This window comes from Macrobrachium rosenbergii, chromosome 3 (assembly GCF_040412425.1).
Source record: "Macrobrachium rosenbergii isolate ZJJX-2024 chromosome 3, ASM4041242v1, whole genome shotgun sequence".
NCBI lineage: Eukaryota > Metazoa > Arthropoda > Malacostraca > Decapoda > Palaemonidae > Macrobrachium > Macrobrachium rosenbergii.
The window spans coordinates 6,083,747-6,105,318 of NC_089743.1; the positions used below are offsets into that span (position 1 = coordinate 6,083,747).

A 21,572-nucleotide genomic window follows, 5' to 3' on the forward strand; every position below is an offset into this window, starting at 1 on the left:
CCTCAGATTGTGCTTACAAGTTCGCAGCATCTTACTGTGTGAAACCGTGCGTCTGTCCGTTTTGACTTTTTATCTTTGTGCATCAGCGGTATTCGGCCCTAAAATGCCTCCTAAAAAATGCCCTGTTCCTTCAAAGCCTTCTGGCAAAGTCTAAAAGAAAGAAGACTGTTATGAAACTCAAGGAGAAGGTGAAACTTCTTGACATGTTAAAGGAGGGCAAAAGTTTTGCCGCGGTTGGCCGCCATTTCAGTGTTAATGAGAGCACAGTGAGATATATCAAGAAGAAAGAGGCAGAGATACACAAGTCTGTGAGTATGAGCTACTTCAGTAGTGCAAAGACAGTTGTGACAGTGCAGGATAAAACAATCATGAAAATGGAATCTGCTCTGGCAATCTGGATAAAGGACTGCTGGAAGAAAAACGTGCCCGTCGACTCCAACATCATTCACGAGAAACCACGACAACTCTACCAGCAGTTATCAACTGCTAAGGAAGGCAATGACGTAGTACAGGCAGAGGAAGGCGTTGAAGAAGGTGAATTAGAATTTTTAGGCTTTGATGATACAACAGAAGAAGAAGAGGGGGAAGAGCCCCAAGCAGGACCATCATCAGCACCTCAAGGTTTCCAGGCCAGCAAGGGGTGGTTCCACCGATTTCAAAAGTGGTTCCACCTAAAGTCTGTTACTCTGCATAGGGAATCAGCATCTGCAGACATTGAAGCAGCCGCGAAATATCCAGAGGCCTTCAAGAAAATCATCGAGGAGAAAGGCTACCATCCAGAACAGGTGTTCAATATGGATGAGACTGGCCTGTTCTGGAAGAAGATGCCTTCCCGGACATACCTTATGAAGGACGAAGCTAAAACCTCCGGATTCAAGGCCCAGAAGGATAGGGTTACCCTCATCATGTGTGGGAATGCAGCTGGTTTCATGCTTAAACCAGGCCTCATTTACAAGGCTGCAAACCCCAGGGCTCTCAAGAATAAGAACAAGGCATTGCTTCCTGTGTTCTGGATGCATAACCCTAAGGCCTGGACCACGAAAGTCCTCACAGAGTACTGGTTCCATCAGAGCTTCATCCCTCAAGTTAGGCAATACCTGAACGACTTGGGCATGGAGTTCAAGGTGTTGCTGAATGTGGACAATGCTGGTGGCCACCCTCTCGATCTTTCTTACAAGGGAGTCCAGTTTGAGTTCCTCCCTTCAAACACCACCTCTCTTCTCCATCCTATGGACCAGGGCGTGATCAGTGCCTTCAAAGCACTCTATACCAGGAACTCCCTCCAGCATCTTGTAAATGCAATGGACAGTGACAGTGAATTTAAGCTAAAAGAATATTGGCAAAAATTCACGATTGCCACATGTCTGAGCATCATCAGCCGATCACTGAATGACATGAAGGAGACCCTGGACGCATGCTGGAACAAGTTGTGGCCGGAGTGTGTTCATGATTACAGGGGCTTCTCTTCTGAAGAAATTCAACATTCGGCCATTAATAAGGCTGTCCAGTTGGCGAGGATTCTAGGCGGGGAAGGCTTCGAGGACATCACCGGGGATGAAATCGGCACCCTTATTGATGCTCATTCTGACCCCCTGACGGACCAGGATTTGGAAGAGCTGACGAAGTCTGCCAGTGAGGAAGAAGATACGCCAAATTCAGGGGAGGAGCAGGAGGAAGAGGGGAGCGGCCTGACTTTGGAACGTCTGTCCCACATTAAGAGAATCATTAAGGATACCCAGGAGTATGTTTCAACATGGGATCCTTTTATGGAACACTCCCTCAAGTTTTCAAACATGCTTGATTCAGCATGGGAGCCCTATAATCAAACCCTCACCACCATTAAAAAGCAGCAACAGCAGCTGCCTATCACCATGTTCATCAAACGGACAAAGAAGGCCCCTCCAAAGCCTCCCAAATCACCCGAAGTAGTGCCTCTCAAATCGCCTGAAGAAGTGCCTCCCCAATCGCCTGAAGTAGTGCCTCTCAAATCGCCTGAAGAAGTGCCTCCCCAATCACCTGAAGTCATGCCTCCCAAATCAACTGAAGAAGTGCCTCCCAAAGCACCTCCTGAAGGTGAAGAGGCACCCTCAGATAAGTTGTAACGCCTCTGCTTTGCTGTGCAGTCATATCTTCATCGTCATTCATCGCACTGCACAGCTAATTCATCATCATCATCTTTAATCAACATTCATTGCTGGTGAGTACCCGTATGATTTACGTATGTAGTAACTTTAATATATAAGTAGTATTGAATTTTTTAAAATGTGCATAAATTTTTTTTATTTTTTGTCTCTCTCTTTTTGTGAATTACGTATACGTAAACACCAATGTTCCCCCCGAAAAGAAAACAGGATGGCTTGTAACTGTATGAAAGAAAATGTGCATGGCTGAATACGTAGGGGGGACTGGATTATTTTCACCTACAGCTGTAAGCCATACAGTACGTACGTATAAATGTAACGATAAAATGTTTAAGATGGCTTGGAAATTATATTAATAGTATCATTTCAAAGATTAATACAGTAATAAGGTAATAGTTTAATGTATATTTGATGTAGGCTGGTATTTTTAGGCATACTTTGGTGTCAGACCTTTCATGGTAGACAGGTACAAATATATGTAGTATTAAATTTTTTAAAATGTGCATACGTTTTTTTTATTTTTGTCTCTCTCTTTTTTTGTGAATTACATACAGTATACATAAATACCAATGGTTCCCCCTGAAAAGAAAACAGGACAGCTTATAACTGTATGAAAGAAAATGTGTGTGGGGCTGAATACGTAGGGGGGACTGGATTATTTTCACCTACAGCTGTAAGCCATACAGTACATATGTATAAATGTAATGATAAAATGTTTAAGGCGGCTTGGAAACTATATTAACAGTATCATTTCAAAGATTAATACAGTAATAAGGTAATAGTTTAATGTATATTTGATGTAGGCTGGTATTTTTAGGCATACTTTGGCGTTTGACCCTTCATGGTAGACAGGTATAAGCGTTTTTAGAGGGGCGTTGTAAGCATTCGCGGATTTGACCTATTCGCAGTGGGGTGTGGGACGCATCCCCATGAATACGGGGTTCACTGTATCTATATATATATATATATATATATACACAAACACACATATATACATTATATATACATAACACACACACACACACATATATATATATATATATATATATATATATATATATATATATATATCATAAACCATAGAAGAAATATGTTACTGGGTGGAGGTCACACAACACACACACATATGTATTTCTAAGCTATTAACGAAATGGCTTAGAAATACAAACATCCAAAACTGCTGGAAACTGATAATCCACACCTGATATATATATATATAGGATATACAAACTATATTTTAAGCTTAGATCAGATACTATGGTTACAAAAATGATTGTCCTTTTTCCATGCAGATCTATTACATTCCTTAAAATTTAAACATTTTACAAATTTATATATAGAAGATAGGGTCAAGGCTATATATACGCCTTGAATGATGTTCACATTTTTACAATAGCTTTCTTTTATAAAACTATAGTCAACGATATCTCTTCCCAGTGCCATTATAATTATTATCAGATTTATGCACAGTTTGATAAATCCACTGAACCGTTAACTTTTACAGTGCATTTTGTATCTGGCATCTAGTTGATTGTGGAGGATTCTGACCAAGATGAATTTCATCCCAAAACAATTTGCTTAGGATCAGGTGGCTATTACCGAACCATCCGGGGGGCCACTCTTCCTGTGGAAAAATCTCTTTAGTGAACCATACACACACATGTACATATATATAGCAAGAAGGCACTAAAGCAGACAGCTTGGTACATGGTTTTCCTGTTATTCAGGAGGTCCTCAACGTTTCGAGATCCTTGTCTTTCATCCTCAAATGGCTAAAAATACAAAAACTAAAACTGATAATCCAAATGACAGGCAAGAAGATTTAGGACCAACTATTTTAAAATAAAATACTATAAAGTAAAACATCAGATAAAAAGGTAAACCATAAAGATAAAATTCCTTAAAAAAAAACAAAAAAAGAAAAAAAAGGCTAAGCCTTGAATGATGTTCAAATTTTACAATAGCTTTCTTTTATAAAACTTATTCCTCAAATATCAGTTCCCAGTATGAAAAATAATTATTATCAGATTTATGTGTGGTTTTGATAAATCCACTGGGGCGTGGAAGGAATGATTGTTCAAAGAGTGCATTTTGATCTGCATCTAGTTGATTGTGGGGAGGTTCTGACCAAGATGAATTAGTCATCCCAAAATCAATTTGCTTAGGATCAGGTGGTTTCTAATTTGGATGTTTCGGGGAACCAACTCACCCAGTGCGAAAGCTAACGCCACTCTTCCTGTGGAAAAAGTCTCTTTAGTGAACCATATGTCTGACAATGGCATTGACAGCAAGTGTAAATAAACAACATACTATTAAATATTTTTATATATATATATACATATATATATATATATATATATATATATATATATATATATATATATATATATATATATATATATATATATATATATATACATATACAGTAAACCCCGATTCGTGTTCTCACGATTCGCAGACTCACATATTCACGGATTTCTCTTTGGAATGTATCTACCAATTATTTGCGGAAAATTCCCCAATTCGCGGTATTTTTTCACTGAGAAATATTCACTAAATACTGTGTTTTCAACTCATTTTCATGACTAAATGCACTTTTTGTGATAAAACTATTAAAATACTCAGGTAATGCTCGAGTTACGATAATTTGATTTTGCCATGGGGTAAGCAATTAATACTGATACCACAATATTATTTGTAAAATATTTTTAAATTTCACGCAGGCGCAGGCAGCAGCATTATCAGGCAGTGAGAGAGACCAAAGTACAAAAGACAACTTTTCCTCCATCTCTTTAACCCATCTTCTAGTTAAAAAATTAGAAGAGAATGATAAAAGTATTGTTAGTAACATTATACTCTTGCGTAAATGCTTACAGCCATAAACAACCGACCAAGAAACTGTTGTTTTGCTTATAACCGAATCAGATAACAAAAGCCTTTTATCTGGTATTTCAACCATCGTACAGTAATAAACAATTACCGTACGTTATGGCACAATTGATGTTAAGTAGAATAGGACTGATATATTTTTACATTATACCCTTATTCGGTATGGATAAAAGATTGGCAAGGAAATATACTGCTAAATTTAAGCTGCAAGTTGTAGCTGAAGATGAGATGAAGATGAGAAAACAATGTTCAGGCTGCTGATGACTATACTGTAAGTTATCGCACATCGGCAACATGGATGAAACTCGATCGTAATTAAAATGGGAGAGAAAGTATTTTAATCAAAACTACTGTGCATGAAAGAACACATTGCTGTTATTTTTACGCCAATAAACGATAAATACATAAAGCTTGTATTTGATGAAATCAAGTGAAAATAGCCAACGGAATCTTGAATTTTCTTTTTACACAAAACAAATGCCCCCAAAAAGCCATCATCTGCTAACAAAAATAATGGAAGAATTAATTTTAGAACGAGATGTAGGCTATTTTAGCTATATTTCGACTTAAAAACACTTCGTATAACGAAAAATAACCTTGCAGCATATAAATAAAATATCTAGAGATACATTTACGCTAACTAGAAGCAAGAAAAGCACTCGGAACTGAGTTAAATGCGGCAAAATAAACGCCACGTAAACATTTCCAAGCCAAAACATTGAAGGCTATGGTCGCAATTTATAATACAAAAGCAACATAAGAATATACGTAATGTTATTGGATAAAGTAAATTAAAGCATAACATTTTAAAAGATCCATGGAAAAGATGCATATTCGTTATGTTGACGTTTGTATAATACGATATGTGAATATAGAGGAGAGTATAATGTAGGCTACGCTATCATGTATGTAAACAATATACCATAGTGTAGGCTAAGCTAATTCTTGTTTGTTATTCAATTTCTCTTTGTATTAAATCATAAGTCACTTTACATGAACCTCCAGAATTAGCAGATATTAATAATTACTATACCGTGTATGTAAAGAGTATGATTTATAGTGTAGGCTAGGCTACCACATATGTATACAGTACATGGCACCGAATAACCTAGTGTATGCTAGGCTATGTTCGAGATACGTTTTGGTATTTCTTATGTTTTTTCCAACAAACGATGGTTTTTTTTGGAACCTAACCCCATCGTAAGTAGGATAATACCTGTATAAGCATTTTTAGTTTGTTTTGTGTGTGTTTGAACTATCAAAATATGCAGTTCTAAGTGTTTTTAGAAGGGTTCTAAGTATTCACGGGTTTTAGCTATTCTCGGGGAGGGGGGGGGTGTGGTATGCATCCCTACATAAGTATGGGGTTTACTAATATATATATATATATATATATATATATATATATATATATATATATATATATATATATATATATATATATATATATATATATATATATATATATATATATATATATATATATATATATATATATATATATATATATATATATATATATATATATATATATATATATATATATATATATATATATATGTATATATATGAAACTTAGTTATACACACATGGCTCTTTCATGCCCCTAGATGTAATTCAGAAATATCACTTGTTTATCTTGTTTATCGCTGAATCTAAGCAAAAAAGCCGGTTCGAATCCTGGCAGGGGCTGATGCACTTATCATATATAATCCCCTCAAGAGCAAGTTATTCCAAATGTATAGTGAATTTGACATTAAAATGATATTCATGATTATACATGCACACAGATATATATATATATATATATATATATATATATATATATATATATATATATATATATATGCATATAGATATATATATATATATATATATATATATATATATATATATATATATATATATATATATATATATATATATATATATATATATATATAAACTCCTCATAAGTTTGCTTTGCTTAATTTTTGCATGATAAATCCAAATCCTAGTATTGTTTTGCACAGTAAACTGGACAAGGGAACTTGGTGGCTCCTTTGGAAAGTTACATTAGATCAAGATTATAGGAAGTTGTGAGCTGTAGACCTCCAGGCCTTGTAAATGAACCTACAAGTTGCAGGAATCTTTATGGCAATCATTTTATGACAGGTTTGTGCCAAAACAAACATCTCTTTCTGGGGTAACCCATACTTGTACTAGTAAATTGATTTATACAAAGTATAAATATTTAGTGACAGAGAGGTTAATCATGAGGCTCAGCTTTCATACTACTAGTAGATCAGAGTGGTTTTCCACTGATAGGTGCGAAATCTATCGCCAAATTATGTCACTACCTATTCAAACTGTGTAACACAGTTTACCACACTAGAACCCATGAATGGTACCTCGTAAAGAAATGTTTCGTTTCGGCACAAACCTGCTATGAAATGAGTGCCATAAAGATTCGAGCAACTTGTGGGATCCATTTATGAAGCCTGGAGACCTGCAGGTCATTGCTTACTATAATCTTTAAGAAGAGGAATTAGCCTATATAAACGAACCTTGCAGCACAACAACACTAGGCATTTCTGTTCATGTGTGAAACTAAGCAAAGCAAACTTATGAAGCTAGTTTATTTAAATACATGCCCAGTTACATAAGGTTGTAAATAGACAGCAAAGATGAGTCGTTATAATAATCACTTTATGTAATGCAATGCTATCATTCACTAATAAACGATTCTCCCTTGCAGGTCTCCCCAGGCACGTTAGCTGCCCAGCATCTCACCCAAGGGGACACCCTGATTATGATAGAGGGGAAGGACGCCAGAACCCTCTGTCACTTCGACGCCTGCGACCTCATCAAAGCAGCTGGAAATCGTGTTGAAATCACTGTCAGAAAAGTCGACTCCCAGTGAGTCATCTCTCCAACTTAACACCCTGACAGTCATTTTCCTCAACATTCCCTTTGAACTGGCTCTCTTACTCTCGTTCATGTGGGCGACTGGTTTTATTCTATTCACATCTTACTGTAGCAAGTTAATGATGCTTCTCTCAAATGATATTCTTTCTTAATTTACCTATAAGTTTTGAAATTCGCGTACATTCTTCATGTTCCCAAAGACTGATCTTTCCCTGTACTTCACAAGTTACGGCCTGATTTCTCATCTCGTGCCTTTGTTTTTCATAAAAAAAAATTGTTTAAGGGGAGTGCTGACTCCATAAGGCCCCATTATAAAGTAAGTGCGTATAGCTTCCTTATGAATGAAGGGATTTGCTTCAAATTTTTACCACTTAATCTTCAACTAATAATGAAAATTTCCTGCATGGGAAATTTAGAAATTCGACTTCTAAGTTATTTTTTTTTTTTTTGCATTGGCAAAAGGATTTCAAAACTTTTCAAAAATAAGCAAAATAAAAATTTTCGCTCTAAATTAAATTTCCCGTGTACAAAATCAAGATATATAGTTATACTACACTCTGTAAAAGTTTGATCGAATTTGATTCAGTCTTCTTGGAGCTATAAGCTTTTATTTTTGAAAAAACTAACTTTTGAGAAAACAGCAAAAGAAAAAAATTTATGGTTACTTTGTAATAACTATGAAACTATGACAGTTAGAAGGCTGATTTTTGCACAACTACTATTTTGTCATATAAGAAATATGCCCTGAAATTTTCAATATAATCAAATGAATAGAAATGTGCTCTCTCTTGATTTATATGTTACCTAAAATTTGCATATACACAGACACACATATATTATATATACATATACATGCACACATATATATTATATATGTATGTGTATATATATATTTATGATTATATATATTACATATATATATAGTATATATGTATATGTATGTATAGAAAGCAAACTTATGAAGCTCGATTATTTAAATACACAGTTACATAAGGTTACAGCAGCAGATGAGTTCGACACTTTATGAGAGGTCTGTGGCGCTATCATTCAAATCCACAGCCGACTGATCAGAGAGGCGGACACTTTGCTATCCATGTAGACACCCTGGGATTATGTATAGTAATCAACGGATAGGTTTGCTTAAAAAGCAAATGGGTGTTACAGACTAAATACACACAAAAAAAAGCCACTCCAACATCTTCTAAAAACATAACAAACATCTCACAGTCTTTTCCTCAACTCTCGACCTTTGAACTGGCAACAACTTACTCGCTGCTGGGAGAAAGGTTTAAGTCTGGTATGATACATGTACCATTAATGATGCTTCTCTCTAATGATATTCTTTCAATCAGGCAGGGCAGCCGATCGAGACTACGGTCTACCCCAAAGACAATTCAAAAGTCCTTCAAAAGAAGGCATCGATTTCTCATCCCCATGTTTTTCAAAAAATGGGAAAAAAGCACATTAAAAGAAGAAGAAGAAGATATGTATATGTGATGTATGTATATATATATATGAAAAATTAAAATGAAAATTTCCCATAAAACACTATTTGAACTTTGCAACCATATATTTTTTTTTTTTGCTTCAAAAGATTTCAAAACTTTTCAAAAATCACTGGCAAAATATGGACAAATGATGAGTTACAAAAGTCAAGATACAAAGAATATGCAGGTGTGGTAGTATGAGGCTATATACTCTTGTAACACATCAACTCCTATATTTTACCAGTGAATGGGGGAAAGAAGGAAGAGCTCAAAATATATGGTTACAACATTCAAATAGTGTTTTATGGGCTGATTTTTATATTCATATTATAATGTTGTATTATGGTAAAATGTTCAATATAATAAATAATAGAAATGTATATATATATATATGTTACCTAAATATATGCATATATATATATATATATATATATATATATATATATATATATATATATATATAATATATATATGTATATATATATATATATTATAATATATATATATATATATATATATATGTATATATATATATATATATATATATATATATATATATATCTATATTCAAATCCACAGCCAACTGATAGATAGATAGACACTTAGATAGTAGACACCCCGATTATGTATATAATCATGGATAAGTTTGCTTAAAAGCAACTATGGCAATTGACGTTTTTCTATGTTATTTTACAAAGCTTTACAAGAATTTAAAACATAACAAACATTTTGTCACCGGCTGTAACTGAGCTGTCATTGACCTTGAAGACTACGTTAACTTGAATTGCCTAACCATACGAGGTAGGTCTAAGCCAGCATTCAGGGCAAACCCCACCCCCCTCCATAGCTAATAAAAGTCAAAATTGTAACCCCCAGTAAACACCACTTAAAAATACCAACATAACTACCCTAGAGGTGTTTACTGGTTAAATTTTGCCTTTAGCTATGGAGGTGGGGGGGCGAGCTTGCCGCTGGAATGCCGATGAGTTAGACCTACCCTACAAAGAGAATATGCAGGTGTGGTTAGGTAATTCAAGTCAACTGTAGTCTTCAAAGATCAATCACAGTTTAGTTGCAACCGGCAACAAAATATTACTTTAAATTATTGTAAAGCAAGTAAAATAACATAGAAAATATATCAACTGCCATAGTCTAGCTACCGTATACAGCCGGCTTAGAATTACCATTTATATATATGTATACATCTCTACAAAGTTTTTTCATAACAAAAATTCATTAATATATGCTATCCATATAATGTTTCCTCCATAACCTATAAAAAATAGTATATGCTACCTATAAAAAATAGGCTAGTAGGCTATATGCTATTACTGCGAATTTTTATCGTAATAAATAAATTATAAAAATAAATGCCTAATGAAGTTAGGCCAGGACATGGTATTCTAGGAAAGGTCTGTTTTCATCGTTTCACACTCACCCTAAAGTTTTCCTCATAACCTATAAAAATATATGCTATCAATATAAATTTTCTACATAACCTATATACGCTACCACTGTTGTACATGTTTTCCGTTCAGATATTGGAGAGGCAAATAAACAAACAACTGAGAGGATAAAGTAAACAAATGCTAGACAACCAAGCCTACACAAGCCACAAGCCAGACGACAACTCACTGCAGTAAAATCAAGCTTTGTGGTCTTTTATAATTATATAATATATTATGAAATATAGTAATCACTAATTAGAATGCCACTAATTTGAATATCACTAACAGAGGAAAACAAATCCCTTACTTAGATATGGACGTTCAGGTGTTGTTGCTACCTCAGGCAGACAATTCCCGTTTGCTTCGTTCCTCTCTTGTAACAAACTTATGAGACGCAATCGTTCAATATTTCTCCCTCATAATGGCGGTACTTCTCTTGCTAATGGCAATGGAACTGCGTGAATGCACTACACGGTACGAAAATCCGAAAAGGAAATGCGTCACAAAGCACTAGGATATCACTTGAACCAAAACTGCACAACAAATCAAGATTGTTTATTGGTAAAACCCGACGTTCTGTTTGGAACTGTTACCTACTTATATAATTTCATACTTCCGAAAATACGAAGTGAAAATAAGTCAATAAATACAAAATATTATATGTATATTAGTTAGCATGGTACATCTGTGATATCGTGTTCAAAATATCGAGATACATAGATATATATTTACTTTTTTTGATATTTTGTTTCATATTTTTCTAGAGAACGAACAAGCTCTTATCGTAGAAAATGGGTAGTTTTAGTAGGATACTGAAGTAAATTCCTCATTTCCACTATCCAGGATTGGCAAGTCATACAAACATTGTACGACAATTTGTCGCTCAATGTCGCTCACAGGGCGATATCGAGATACATAGATACATATTTACTCTGATATTATATTTTTTGAGATAGAAAGCCAGTTTTTTTTGTAGATAATGTGTATTTTAGTAGGAAAGTAAAGTATATTTCTCACTTCCACCTAAAAATTCATATAGAAAGTTTGCAACAACTTTTCGCTCAATGCCGCTCAAATGCCGGTAAATGCGGTGAAAAAACTTAATAAAAAAACCGCTTAAAATTTTTTTAGCAATAATATTTCAGGACAAGATTATTTAGACATATACCAGTCCAAAGCTGTTAAAAACTAAGAATCGATAATTCCTCGAAATTCGGCGATCGGCGCCCCTTGATTATTAAAAAAATATCAGTTGAAGTCTATGCCCGTTGGTTTATTTAATAACACCCATGGTTATGCATTGGGCGAATTAAGTCGTTGTTTCAAACTTCAGTGAGTAATTCATTCATAATACATTTTCACACTGTTCATTTGTTTATCCAGATCCTTAAATTTCTATGGATTCCTTCATTTGCTAAGTTATTCACTCGCTTATTACATTTTCTTATACATATCCAATTATTCACTACTTCATTTATTAAATTATCTATCCGTTAATGTCAGTTTCATATTTCTCTGGGTAATATGTACATACATACTGTATATACATACATACACAGACACACACATTTATATACTGTATGTGTATATATATATATATATATATATATATATATATATATATATATATATATATATATATATATATATGTATGTGTGTGTGTGTGTGTGTGTGTGCAGCCTTCATATTCGGAAGCTCTTCAAGTCTTACGTGATCATTTCTGTTTTAAGATAAGGAACACTGTTCACATTTTCAGGAAGCAGTTTTGAATAGGTATTCTCGAAGACATTGACCATTAAGAATTTTGTGTTCATTCTTATGAAAAGTAAATGGAATGCGCCATTCAGGAATTTAGTTCAGTTGACCTACAGTATTTTAGCCATTTATCACCCCCTTTTGTTTCGAGTCCTTTTTAGTTTTTTTTTTTTTTGTAACATTTAACTATTAGGATCTTGGAGTCTCTTACTTTATTTATTTGATGACTGCTACCTTATTGAATTGACTGTTGTCTTTTTTTTTTTTTAATCCATCGTGTTTGATCAATGACATCACTAACGTGTTTGCTTTTTTACAGACATCTGGTAGATGAGAACCGATGCCATCAGGAGAAACTTGAACAGTTGATGGTAAGTGAGAAACAAGCAGAAGTCGCTGAAAGAAAACGCCTAAAGGCTCTGCAGCAAAAGGTTCTTTCACCACCCTTGAAAGTTGCTAGTTCAGTTCCCCCCCAGCTAAGGCCCGAATCACCTCTTCAACGCACTCAGCGTTTTTCAGTATCGCCGCAGAGACATTTTTCACCTCAGCAAGCACCCAGTGTACCAAATCGCTTCTCATCCTCTCCGAATTTTTCACAATCCCCAACAAAGCGCTATTCATCTCCACAGATGACGTCCCCCTCGACTCAATATGGTTCACCACCTCCATTTGGATCGCCCCGTCAGTCCTTCTTTTCACCACCCCAGTTTTTCTCTCCAGCATCAAGTGAAACACCGTCGGCATATTCGACTCCAATGCAAACCTTTTCGCCACCACAAGTTTTTTCTCCCCCACAGTTTCATCAGATAACAGGACAGCCCGCCCCTTTGCCTCAGCCAAGTCAGCAGCAGCAATCTTCGTCCGTTAATTCTCAGCAGCTGTCAGCAAAACTCCAGATACTTCAAGCTCAGGAGAACCAAAGTATGAAGGCACTGAGTGGAGCATCTCTACAAGCATTCCATCTGCAGCAAGCGGCCGCCAGAGCATCACAAGCAACTCAAGGTAATGTGCAACCTGCACTTCCAACAACGCAGGTACCCCCTAATCAGAAGCCAGTAATTCAAAAGACTCAACCCAAGGAACCACCTATGGAAATACAAGATCCTCAGTTACTAACAGAAGAACAAAAAAGAAAGCAGCTTCAACAGCTAATTCTTGAAAAGCGTCGTTTAGAGGAATTAATGATGGTCGCTAAGAAACGAGAGGCGACACCTAACCCACAATCCCCTACTATACCAAAAGATCCACCTCAGTTTATTCCTACTGAAGGGGAATCAGTCCTGTCCAAGACTGAGCAGCTACAACGACTTCGCAAAGAGCGCTCACCTTCTGTTAAAAAAGAGAGGTCTCCTGCTCTAAGCCTGAAAGAAGAGGGTACAATAAAAAGGAAAGAAGAGGAACAGAGGATTAGAGAAGAAAACAGGCGTCGAGATGAAGAAATTAGAAAGATGCAAGAGAGGAAATTAGAAGAAAAGAGAAAGAAAGGCACCCTGAAAAAAGTGGGTACTTTTTCAACAGATAATGTTACGGAAAGAACTGGCTTTGATCCACGCCGCCGCCTAAAATCAGAAGAGAGAAGAATTGAAGGCTTAATCTACAAAAAGGAAGAATCAGCATTATCAGCTTCTGGGAGCAACGTCACCCACGGAAACTTCATGGCCGAATCAAAGCAGATTGTTGAACAGAGGAAAAGGGATCACGGTCTCATTGAAGCCGAGAAGCGTAAACAGGAAGCTAGAAAGAAGATTGAGGAACAGAAGCGAAGAGATGAGGAGAGACAGTTGAGACTGACCGAGGAGCAAAGAAGGCAACACGAGTTCCTTGCGATGCAAGAAAAAAAGAAGGTTGAGGAGAGACGGAAGATGGAAGAAAAGAAAAGGCTTCAGGAACAGTTCAAAAGAGATCAGCAGAGGATCCAGGAAGAAATGAGAAAAAAAGAGGAGCAGAGGAAGAGAGAAGAAGAAAAGAAAAGGGAATTTGCAGAAAAGAAGCAAAGGGAAGAGCAGCAAAGGATTGAAGAGCAAAAGAGAATAGCGGAACAGAAACGCCAAGAGGAACAACAAAGACAACTTGAGGAAGCGAGGCGTCTAGAGGAACAGAGGATAATGGAAGAAAGGAAGCGCATAGAGGAACAAAAGAGGCTTGAAGAACAACAAAGACTAGAAGAACAAAGAAGACTTGAGGAACAAAGGAGACTAGAACAGCAGCGGAGACTGGAAGAACAACGTAAGATAGAAGAGCAAAAAAGGTTGGAAGAACAGCGGAAATTAGCAGAGCAAAAAAGATTGGAGGAGCAACGCCGACTAGAAGAACAGAAGAGATTGGAAGAACAAAAAAGACTGGAAGAACAAAAGAGACTCGAGGAACAACGAAGGCTAGAAGAGCAGAGAAGATTAGAAGAACAAAGACGGCTAGAAGAGCAGAGAAGGTTGGAGGAACAAAGGAGGATTGCAGAACAAAAGAGACTCGAGGAACAAAGACGGCTAGAGGAGCAGAGAAAGTTGGAGGAACAAAGGAGAATCGCAGAGCAAAAGAGACTCGAAGAGGAGCAAAGACGAATAGAGGAGGAGAAGCGCAAGGCCGAACAAAAACGAATCGAAGAAGAAAGAAAAAGAGCTGAACAGAGAAGGAAGGAAGAGGAACAGAAAAGGATAGAGGAACAAAGGCGTATTGAAGCACAAAGACGCCTCGAAGAAGAGCAGAAAAAGCTGGAAGAGAAAAGGAGGCTGGAATTACAGAAGCAATTAGAGGAGCAACAGAGGTTAGAGGAACAACAAAGACTTGAGGAACAGCAACGTCTGGAAGAACACATGCGCCTGATGGAGATCAAGAAACGAGAAGAGGAAGCTGAAGAGCAGCGTCGTCTTGATGAGATGAAACACCTGGAAGCTGAAAGAATGAAAGAGGAAGCACAGATCTATGAGAGCTACAGGCGCCATTTAGAGGAGAAGAAGCGTGCTCAGCTTTATGATTCAGACGATTATGCTTCAGAATGGGAAACTCCTGATGATTATGATGAATCGCCTCACCAAGAGGAGAAATTTGCCGAACTGAATGCCCAGAGTGAAGAAGAACTATACGATGCCCAGGAAAAATCTATCCGTAATCTTGAACGGCAGATACGAAAGCAGAGTGAGAGGGAAAGGCGCCGCAGATCAGCGGAAAGGGCAGTTTTGGATTCAAATGCCCCAGGGTTGAATCAGAAACATCCAGGTGGCAATTACCACTCTGTCAGCACTGGTGACCTGAGGGTCTCTAAAACGCTGCCAATTACGAAGTTCAGCCCAGACCCAATGGAATTCGGCTTCAGACCCATTGAGAACCCCTATGGAAAGCTGTCCAAATCAACAGGTAACCTTAATAGTGGAGCATCTGCAGCTGCAGTAGCTGCTGTGGCAGGAGCAGAAGCAGGAGCTGGTGCAGGCATCGAGGCCACCATGGAAATGGGTGGGCCATGGGCACCGCAGCCTCTGTCCTCCAGTCTAGGAGACTTACAGCAGGTTTGTTCTGTTAAAGAGCTCGTTTTTGTCTACCAGCCAACGAATTTTAGGAGTTTTCTGTACTGTACATTATTTATGTTATATTTGATGTTTAAGGTATGATTACAGATATTAGTAGACTGATCAAATTCTTTACCTTGTGAACTCTATATAGTTTTTTTTTTTTATGAAAAATCTTTTCTTTTATGCCTCTCTGGCTGCTAGTCAATTAAAAGAAGCTAAAAGTAATGCCATCATTGCAGTATATTGTTGCCATTTTGCCAATATATTATGAATCCATAGGATAAAGTATGCTTGAGAATTCAAGATATTTACGAAATTCGCATTACAAAGAAAACCTCTCATTTAAGTATGGAGGACTGCATTACTATTCCGAGCTGTTTTGAGGAAGATGACTGCATGATCAAACATATTTGATTTTCAGGCAAATTAGAGCATCTGGAACGCCGGAGATTTAGGAGGAAAAGGATGGAAAACAACCATCGAAGCATCATAAGTTTAATGGCCAAATTTTCGAGACTTTAAGTCTCATCATCAGGGCTGTAAAATATGCAAAATTTACAAATTAAAAACAGACTCAGTAAATGATGATTTCCGTATCGTGGCCCAAGCACCCAATGACTACTCTCTGTCTATTTTGGAATCTTTAACAATTAAGCAGCTTGTGCCACCGTTAAATAGTCAGGCCTCCTCCACTGTTTTGTTTATAGCCCAGTTGACGTCCGGCCTTCCAAGAAGGAGAATGCCACTCAGTTTTTTAGCTTTCTAGAGATAGGTACTAATCTTAGAATTCTCTTTACTTTTTATTTAACTTTTTTACATTCTTTTAATATAGATTCTTTAGCGTTTTGTTAATTTTAACCTTTGTAATTGTCATTTTACTGAGTCTGTTTTTAATTTGTAAATTTTGTATATTTGATGTTTAATTGGCAATTCTCCTGTTAGTTCCCATTTTTATTATGCAGTCAAGTTTCTTAATTTTCTATGTTTACATTTTTAATTGTCTGTCTGATTCATCATCTTGTGCTCTACACATCATGAAAAGTTATTGGCTTATCATTGCTGGTTTTTTTCCCAAATGTATTTCTATTTGATACTGTAAAAGATAACTACTCTGTGTTTGACTAGTCTGCTGTTTCTCTTGAACAGAAATCAGTCGATTCATCTACCTGTTTTAAATGTATTCATTATTCATTTATCTCCATGTTATAGCTATTAGTATGCTTGGATGTCGTTCATTAGTGCTATCGTCTATCACGAACAAGAATAGCTAACGAAAAAGAGAACGCTTTTATGAAGATCTTATTTTCTAGTGTTTCTGTTCTCTTGTTTTGGTTGTTTCCGTTATTTTCTTTGTTATCCATTTTTATACACTCACTGTAGTTTTCATAACTATTCACATAGTTGTTGTACAGTCGAGATAATACTGATGATCTCAGCTATATCATTTTTCTGATTTGAATTCATCGTTGTTCTCATCATTTTAACTCTGGTATTTTTCAACCTCGTTAATATCAAGAATCTCAACACGAAATGTCTTTTTCTATACACTCATGGCCATTTCCCTTATAAGTCACCGAGTCCTTTTGCTACGGAACTAATTTTGCTAACTCCACATATAGCAGGTGTCATCGAAGCCGCCACTTCCTGCGACAAAGGCGAAGGTGAAGTTGCGCCACGCCACCAGCGAGGAGATTCTTGTCCGACCCCAGGGTGGCAGGTGAGTTACTTAATGGAAAATGAGTGACTTCTGGAATATTTCTCCATCTTATTCTTTTACTCGGAATAGTTTCTTGAACTTTGTTTAGTCTTGCCTTTGGAATATTATTTTTTACGCTTTTTGCAAAAGTTAATATCTCTCTGTCGTCTTCTTTTGAATGAAATGGAGTTTTCAAAGTATGTGCTAGGCATGATGCACTGACTGTTTTTTTTTGCATTACTGGATTGCTTGAGTATGGATGTGCAGATGAGTGCCCGTCATTTTTTATCCAAGTGCTTATCAAGACTTTGAGAATATTTCATTGTCTGGTTATATATTTTTTTTATTTGCCTTAAAACTGGTCCTTAAATTTAGGCCGTCTAGCAAACCTTCTGTAACAGTCTTGATATAGGATTTCTTGCAATGACTCATTCTTACAAATATTTCACATCACTAATGTCTGGATCTTGTACGCGTTGCAAACTTTCTGTCGTGTTAGTGTTCACGTAGCTTCGTAATTTATTTCCTATGGTTTCGGCCATATTTTTTAATCTTAAGCCACAGAAGATTTCAAACCCACATGAGTCATCACAACAAAATTCAGTAAAGAATAACTTCGTTTCTCATGAAGGCCAGCACTCCTTCCATTAGCTTGATTTGACATTTCCTTTGATACTGTATAAAGTAAATATAGTGTACAGTATATACTTATGCTAAAGTCAAAAGCAGAAAATGATTTCTATTCACCTGATGGCGGTGAGAAAAATATCCTCTGCATAAGTTTGACTAACCAAGTTTATCAAACTCTTGTTTTACAACTTGCAAACGTTGCGTTGTTATCCCAGACTTGGAATTTATTATTATTGTTGATATATTGTTATCAAAATGGAAAGCCTGAGGTATTGATTCTCGTCATCAGACTTCCGTTGAAATGTAGTGGAAATGTTTTAAAAGTCTTTCGTGGATAAAGAAGAAAATGAGTAGCATTTAAGATTTTATTTGAAAACTTCTCAATTTAGGATTTCTAAAGAAGAGAATAAGTCAGAGTAAAGTAAATGCCAGGGAAGGATGATAATGTTCAATTTTTGTGTTACCTTTAAGCTTTTAATTTTGTATTTTTTTTTTTTGTCCTGTTTGCTTGTGTGCTGGCACTTTCGAAGAAAGATAGAAAGAGAGAATATACAGTCAGCCACATATCTTTCTGGTAAGAAGTTTACTGCGATATTACAATAGTATTTTATCTGTAATGCCATACACGGAGATACTATTAATCATTCCGGTGTTTAGAATCAGTTCTTGTTCAGAAACATTACAGGAAGAACTGTGGCCGACTGCATCTTGCATCCTCTACTTGTGACACATTTCTTCCTGTCTTCCTACCTCTGCTTCCTTCTCTTCCTTCCCTTAGGTTCTCCACTTACGATGATTTTGGCGGATATGCCTCCGATGGAGACTTGTAAGTGGTGTTCTGTGGCGAGTTCTGCGGAGGCTCCGGACTACGCGGGAAAAGCAGACGGTTTTGGCGGGAAAAATAATCGTTTCAATTTGAGAATTCGAATAAAAAAAAATATGAATTTAAATGGCTCGGATCAGTGAACTGCTTGGAAAAACATATTCCTCCTGAAAAACTTTAATTTATAGTTTTTAAAAACGCTATAAAACAAGAGGCTCTAATCCTTATTTAGTAGCTGCCTGGCGTGTTTCCCGCGTGATCCTCACCTTCGCAGTTGACAGATCTATACCGAGTGATCTCGTTGCAGCCCTTTGCTCTGTGAATTAAACTGACACTTTCATCTATAATGTCAACTAATTTTGTTTTTCCTAGTCTTACGTATTTTTTGTATCACAAGAATTTTCTGAAGCATGATGACAGACAAATTCAATGTTGATTTTACTTACGTTCTAGGTATACAAATACTTATTGATGGAGTTACAAGTATAATGCATGCAATAATGACATTTGCAATTTAAATTTTTCATTTGTTTCCAAAACTCAGTATTACTGAGCAGCTGGATATATGCAAACACGTGTACCTAGACTATCTTCTAGTGCCTTTTAAGATTATTTCTGTCTTGTATTTAAAGAGAAAGAAATAACGCATTTTCCTTTTTAGCATTGGAAGGCAGTTTTTCAGATTATATAACAACTACTTTCTAACCAGCCAGCTTTGTTTATATCTAATTAACACAGTAGTGTTGAATTAGCATTTACTGCTGTTAAAGTTATTTCTTGCATGCGCTAGTGAATTCGAAATCATTTTAAGGCACTTAAGAAATGTTGTCGGTGCAGTCTTTTAACCCAAACCATAAATTTCAGAATCATCTCGTGTCATTATGTTGCTTTTGGTTCGGTGTCAGTATTATGGCAGAGAGGCCATCATATTGACCTGTCAGCCTCTACAGCAACAGAGGCTGAAAGGCTCTCAGAATTCTCTGTCTTCTCTCTTATTTGTCGATAAGAAAAGGGAAGGCAGGAGGCAGCTTTCCCACCGAAGTGACGTGTGGTAGGTGGCAGGCCATGTGGCACACCTGGAAAAACCTTCAGAAGCAAATGAAAGCTTCCCCAAGGTTTTTTTTTTTTTTAAGCATACTTTGTCCAAACTGAATGAACGTTTGTGGAGGAGTTAAAGGATTTCTCGTGAACAACTTCTACCATGTCTGCTATCAAAGATTATTATTATTATAAAAAAAACCGTTGCTAAGTAACCAATTGGTTCTTAGCCACGTAAAATAAGTCTAACCCTTCGGGCCAGCCCTAGGAGAGCTGTTAATCAGCTCAGTGGTCTGGTAAAACTAAGGTATACTTAACTTTATAAAAAAATTTAACCAGACCACTGAGCTGACTATCAGCTCTCATAAGGCTGACCCGAGGGATTAAGATGAAATGAAAAGTCCAGGCTAGAAGCCTAGCACTGGGACCAAATAGATCACTCGTTAATGATGAATGAAAGAAAATGAAAATGAAATTAAAAGCTGTAAAAAGGCATACGTTTTCGTACTGGAACACACTCACACAATAAATACATTTATACTCATGTTTCCATGTATACTCACTAAAAAGGTATATTAAAATTCAAAATAAATTAAGAACTTAAAATTTACTTGTTTTTAAAATTCATTATACTGCTATTAAAGAAAATTATAAAATAGTGTATTCGAATATTTTCTTGAAACAAGAAGTTATCCGAATCATGCTGAAGTGTATGTTGTAGTGTTCAAAAGCGAGAGAGAGAGAGAGAGAGAGAGAGAGAGAGAGAGAGAGAGAGAGAGAGAGAGAGAGAGAGAGAGAGAGAGCAGATGGTATGATCCAATATTCGGTCTTGCTTAAAAGGAATAGAATATTTACAACCCATAATTATATAACAAATAACTAAGACATTAAATAACTTAATAACCATAAAGTACAGTTGTATTATAACATCATTTTCTTCAAGTTGCATGACATTTTCATTAAAAAAAATAAGTTGTCTATGAAAATAGACCCCGTCATTTTATAATATGCTGGATCTATCCAGAGCTTTGAGTTATAGCTATCAGTCAATCTTTTGAATCAGTTTTGATTTCAGTTATGACAATGGATATTAGAACTTTAACTTTGATGATGATGGATTTAGCAATATTTAATCAACAGGCAGCCAATTCTGAATCCATACTGTTATAACAATTAAAAAGAAACAGTGAGAACGACGAAAACGCCAACAAATTCAACGACAATAAGAACTGGAGCAAAAGGAACGAGATCACG

At 36.2% G+C, this 21,572-nt stretch overlaps 1 protein-coding gene across 31 annotated transcripts in view; it reads left to right on the forward strand.

Moving 5' to 3' along the window:
- LOC136852221 (trichohyalin-like) overlaps positions 1 to 21,572 on the forward strand; it is a 392,138-nt gene that overhangs the window by 145,530 nt on the left and 225,036 nt on the right. For 30 of the 31 annotated variants that reach the window (XR_010857106.1, XR_010857108.1, XM_067126802.1 and 27 more), the window contains 4 exons: positions 7,768 to 7,928; positions 12,948 to 16,128; positions 17,751 to 17,848; positions 19,236 to 19,283. Coding sequence is in view for 29 of the 31 variants with exons in the window: in XM_067126802.1 (XP_066982903.1) it covers positions 7,768 to 7,928; positions 12,948 to 16,128; positions 17,751 to 17,848; positions 19,236 to 19,283 (3,488 nt within the window). In the remaining 2 variants the exon portion in view is untranslated. The remainder of the gene's footprint in view (positions 1 to 7,767; positions 7,929 to 12,947; positions 16,129 to 17,750; positions 17,849 to 19,235; positions 19,284 to 21,572) is intronic. The other variant, XM_067126674.1, reaches the window with a different exon arrangement.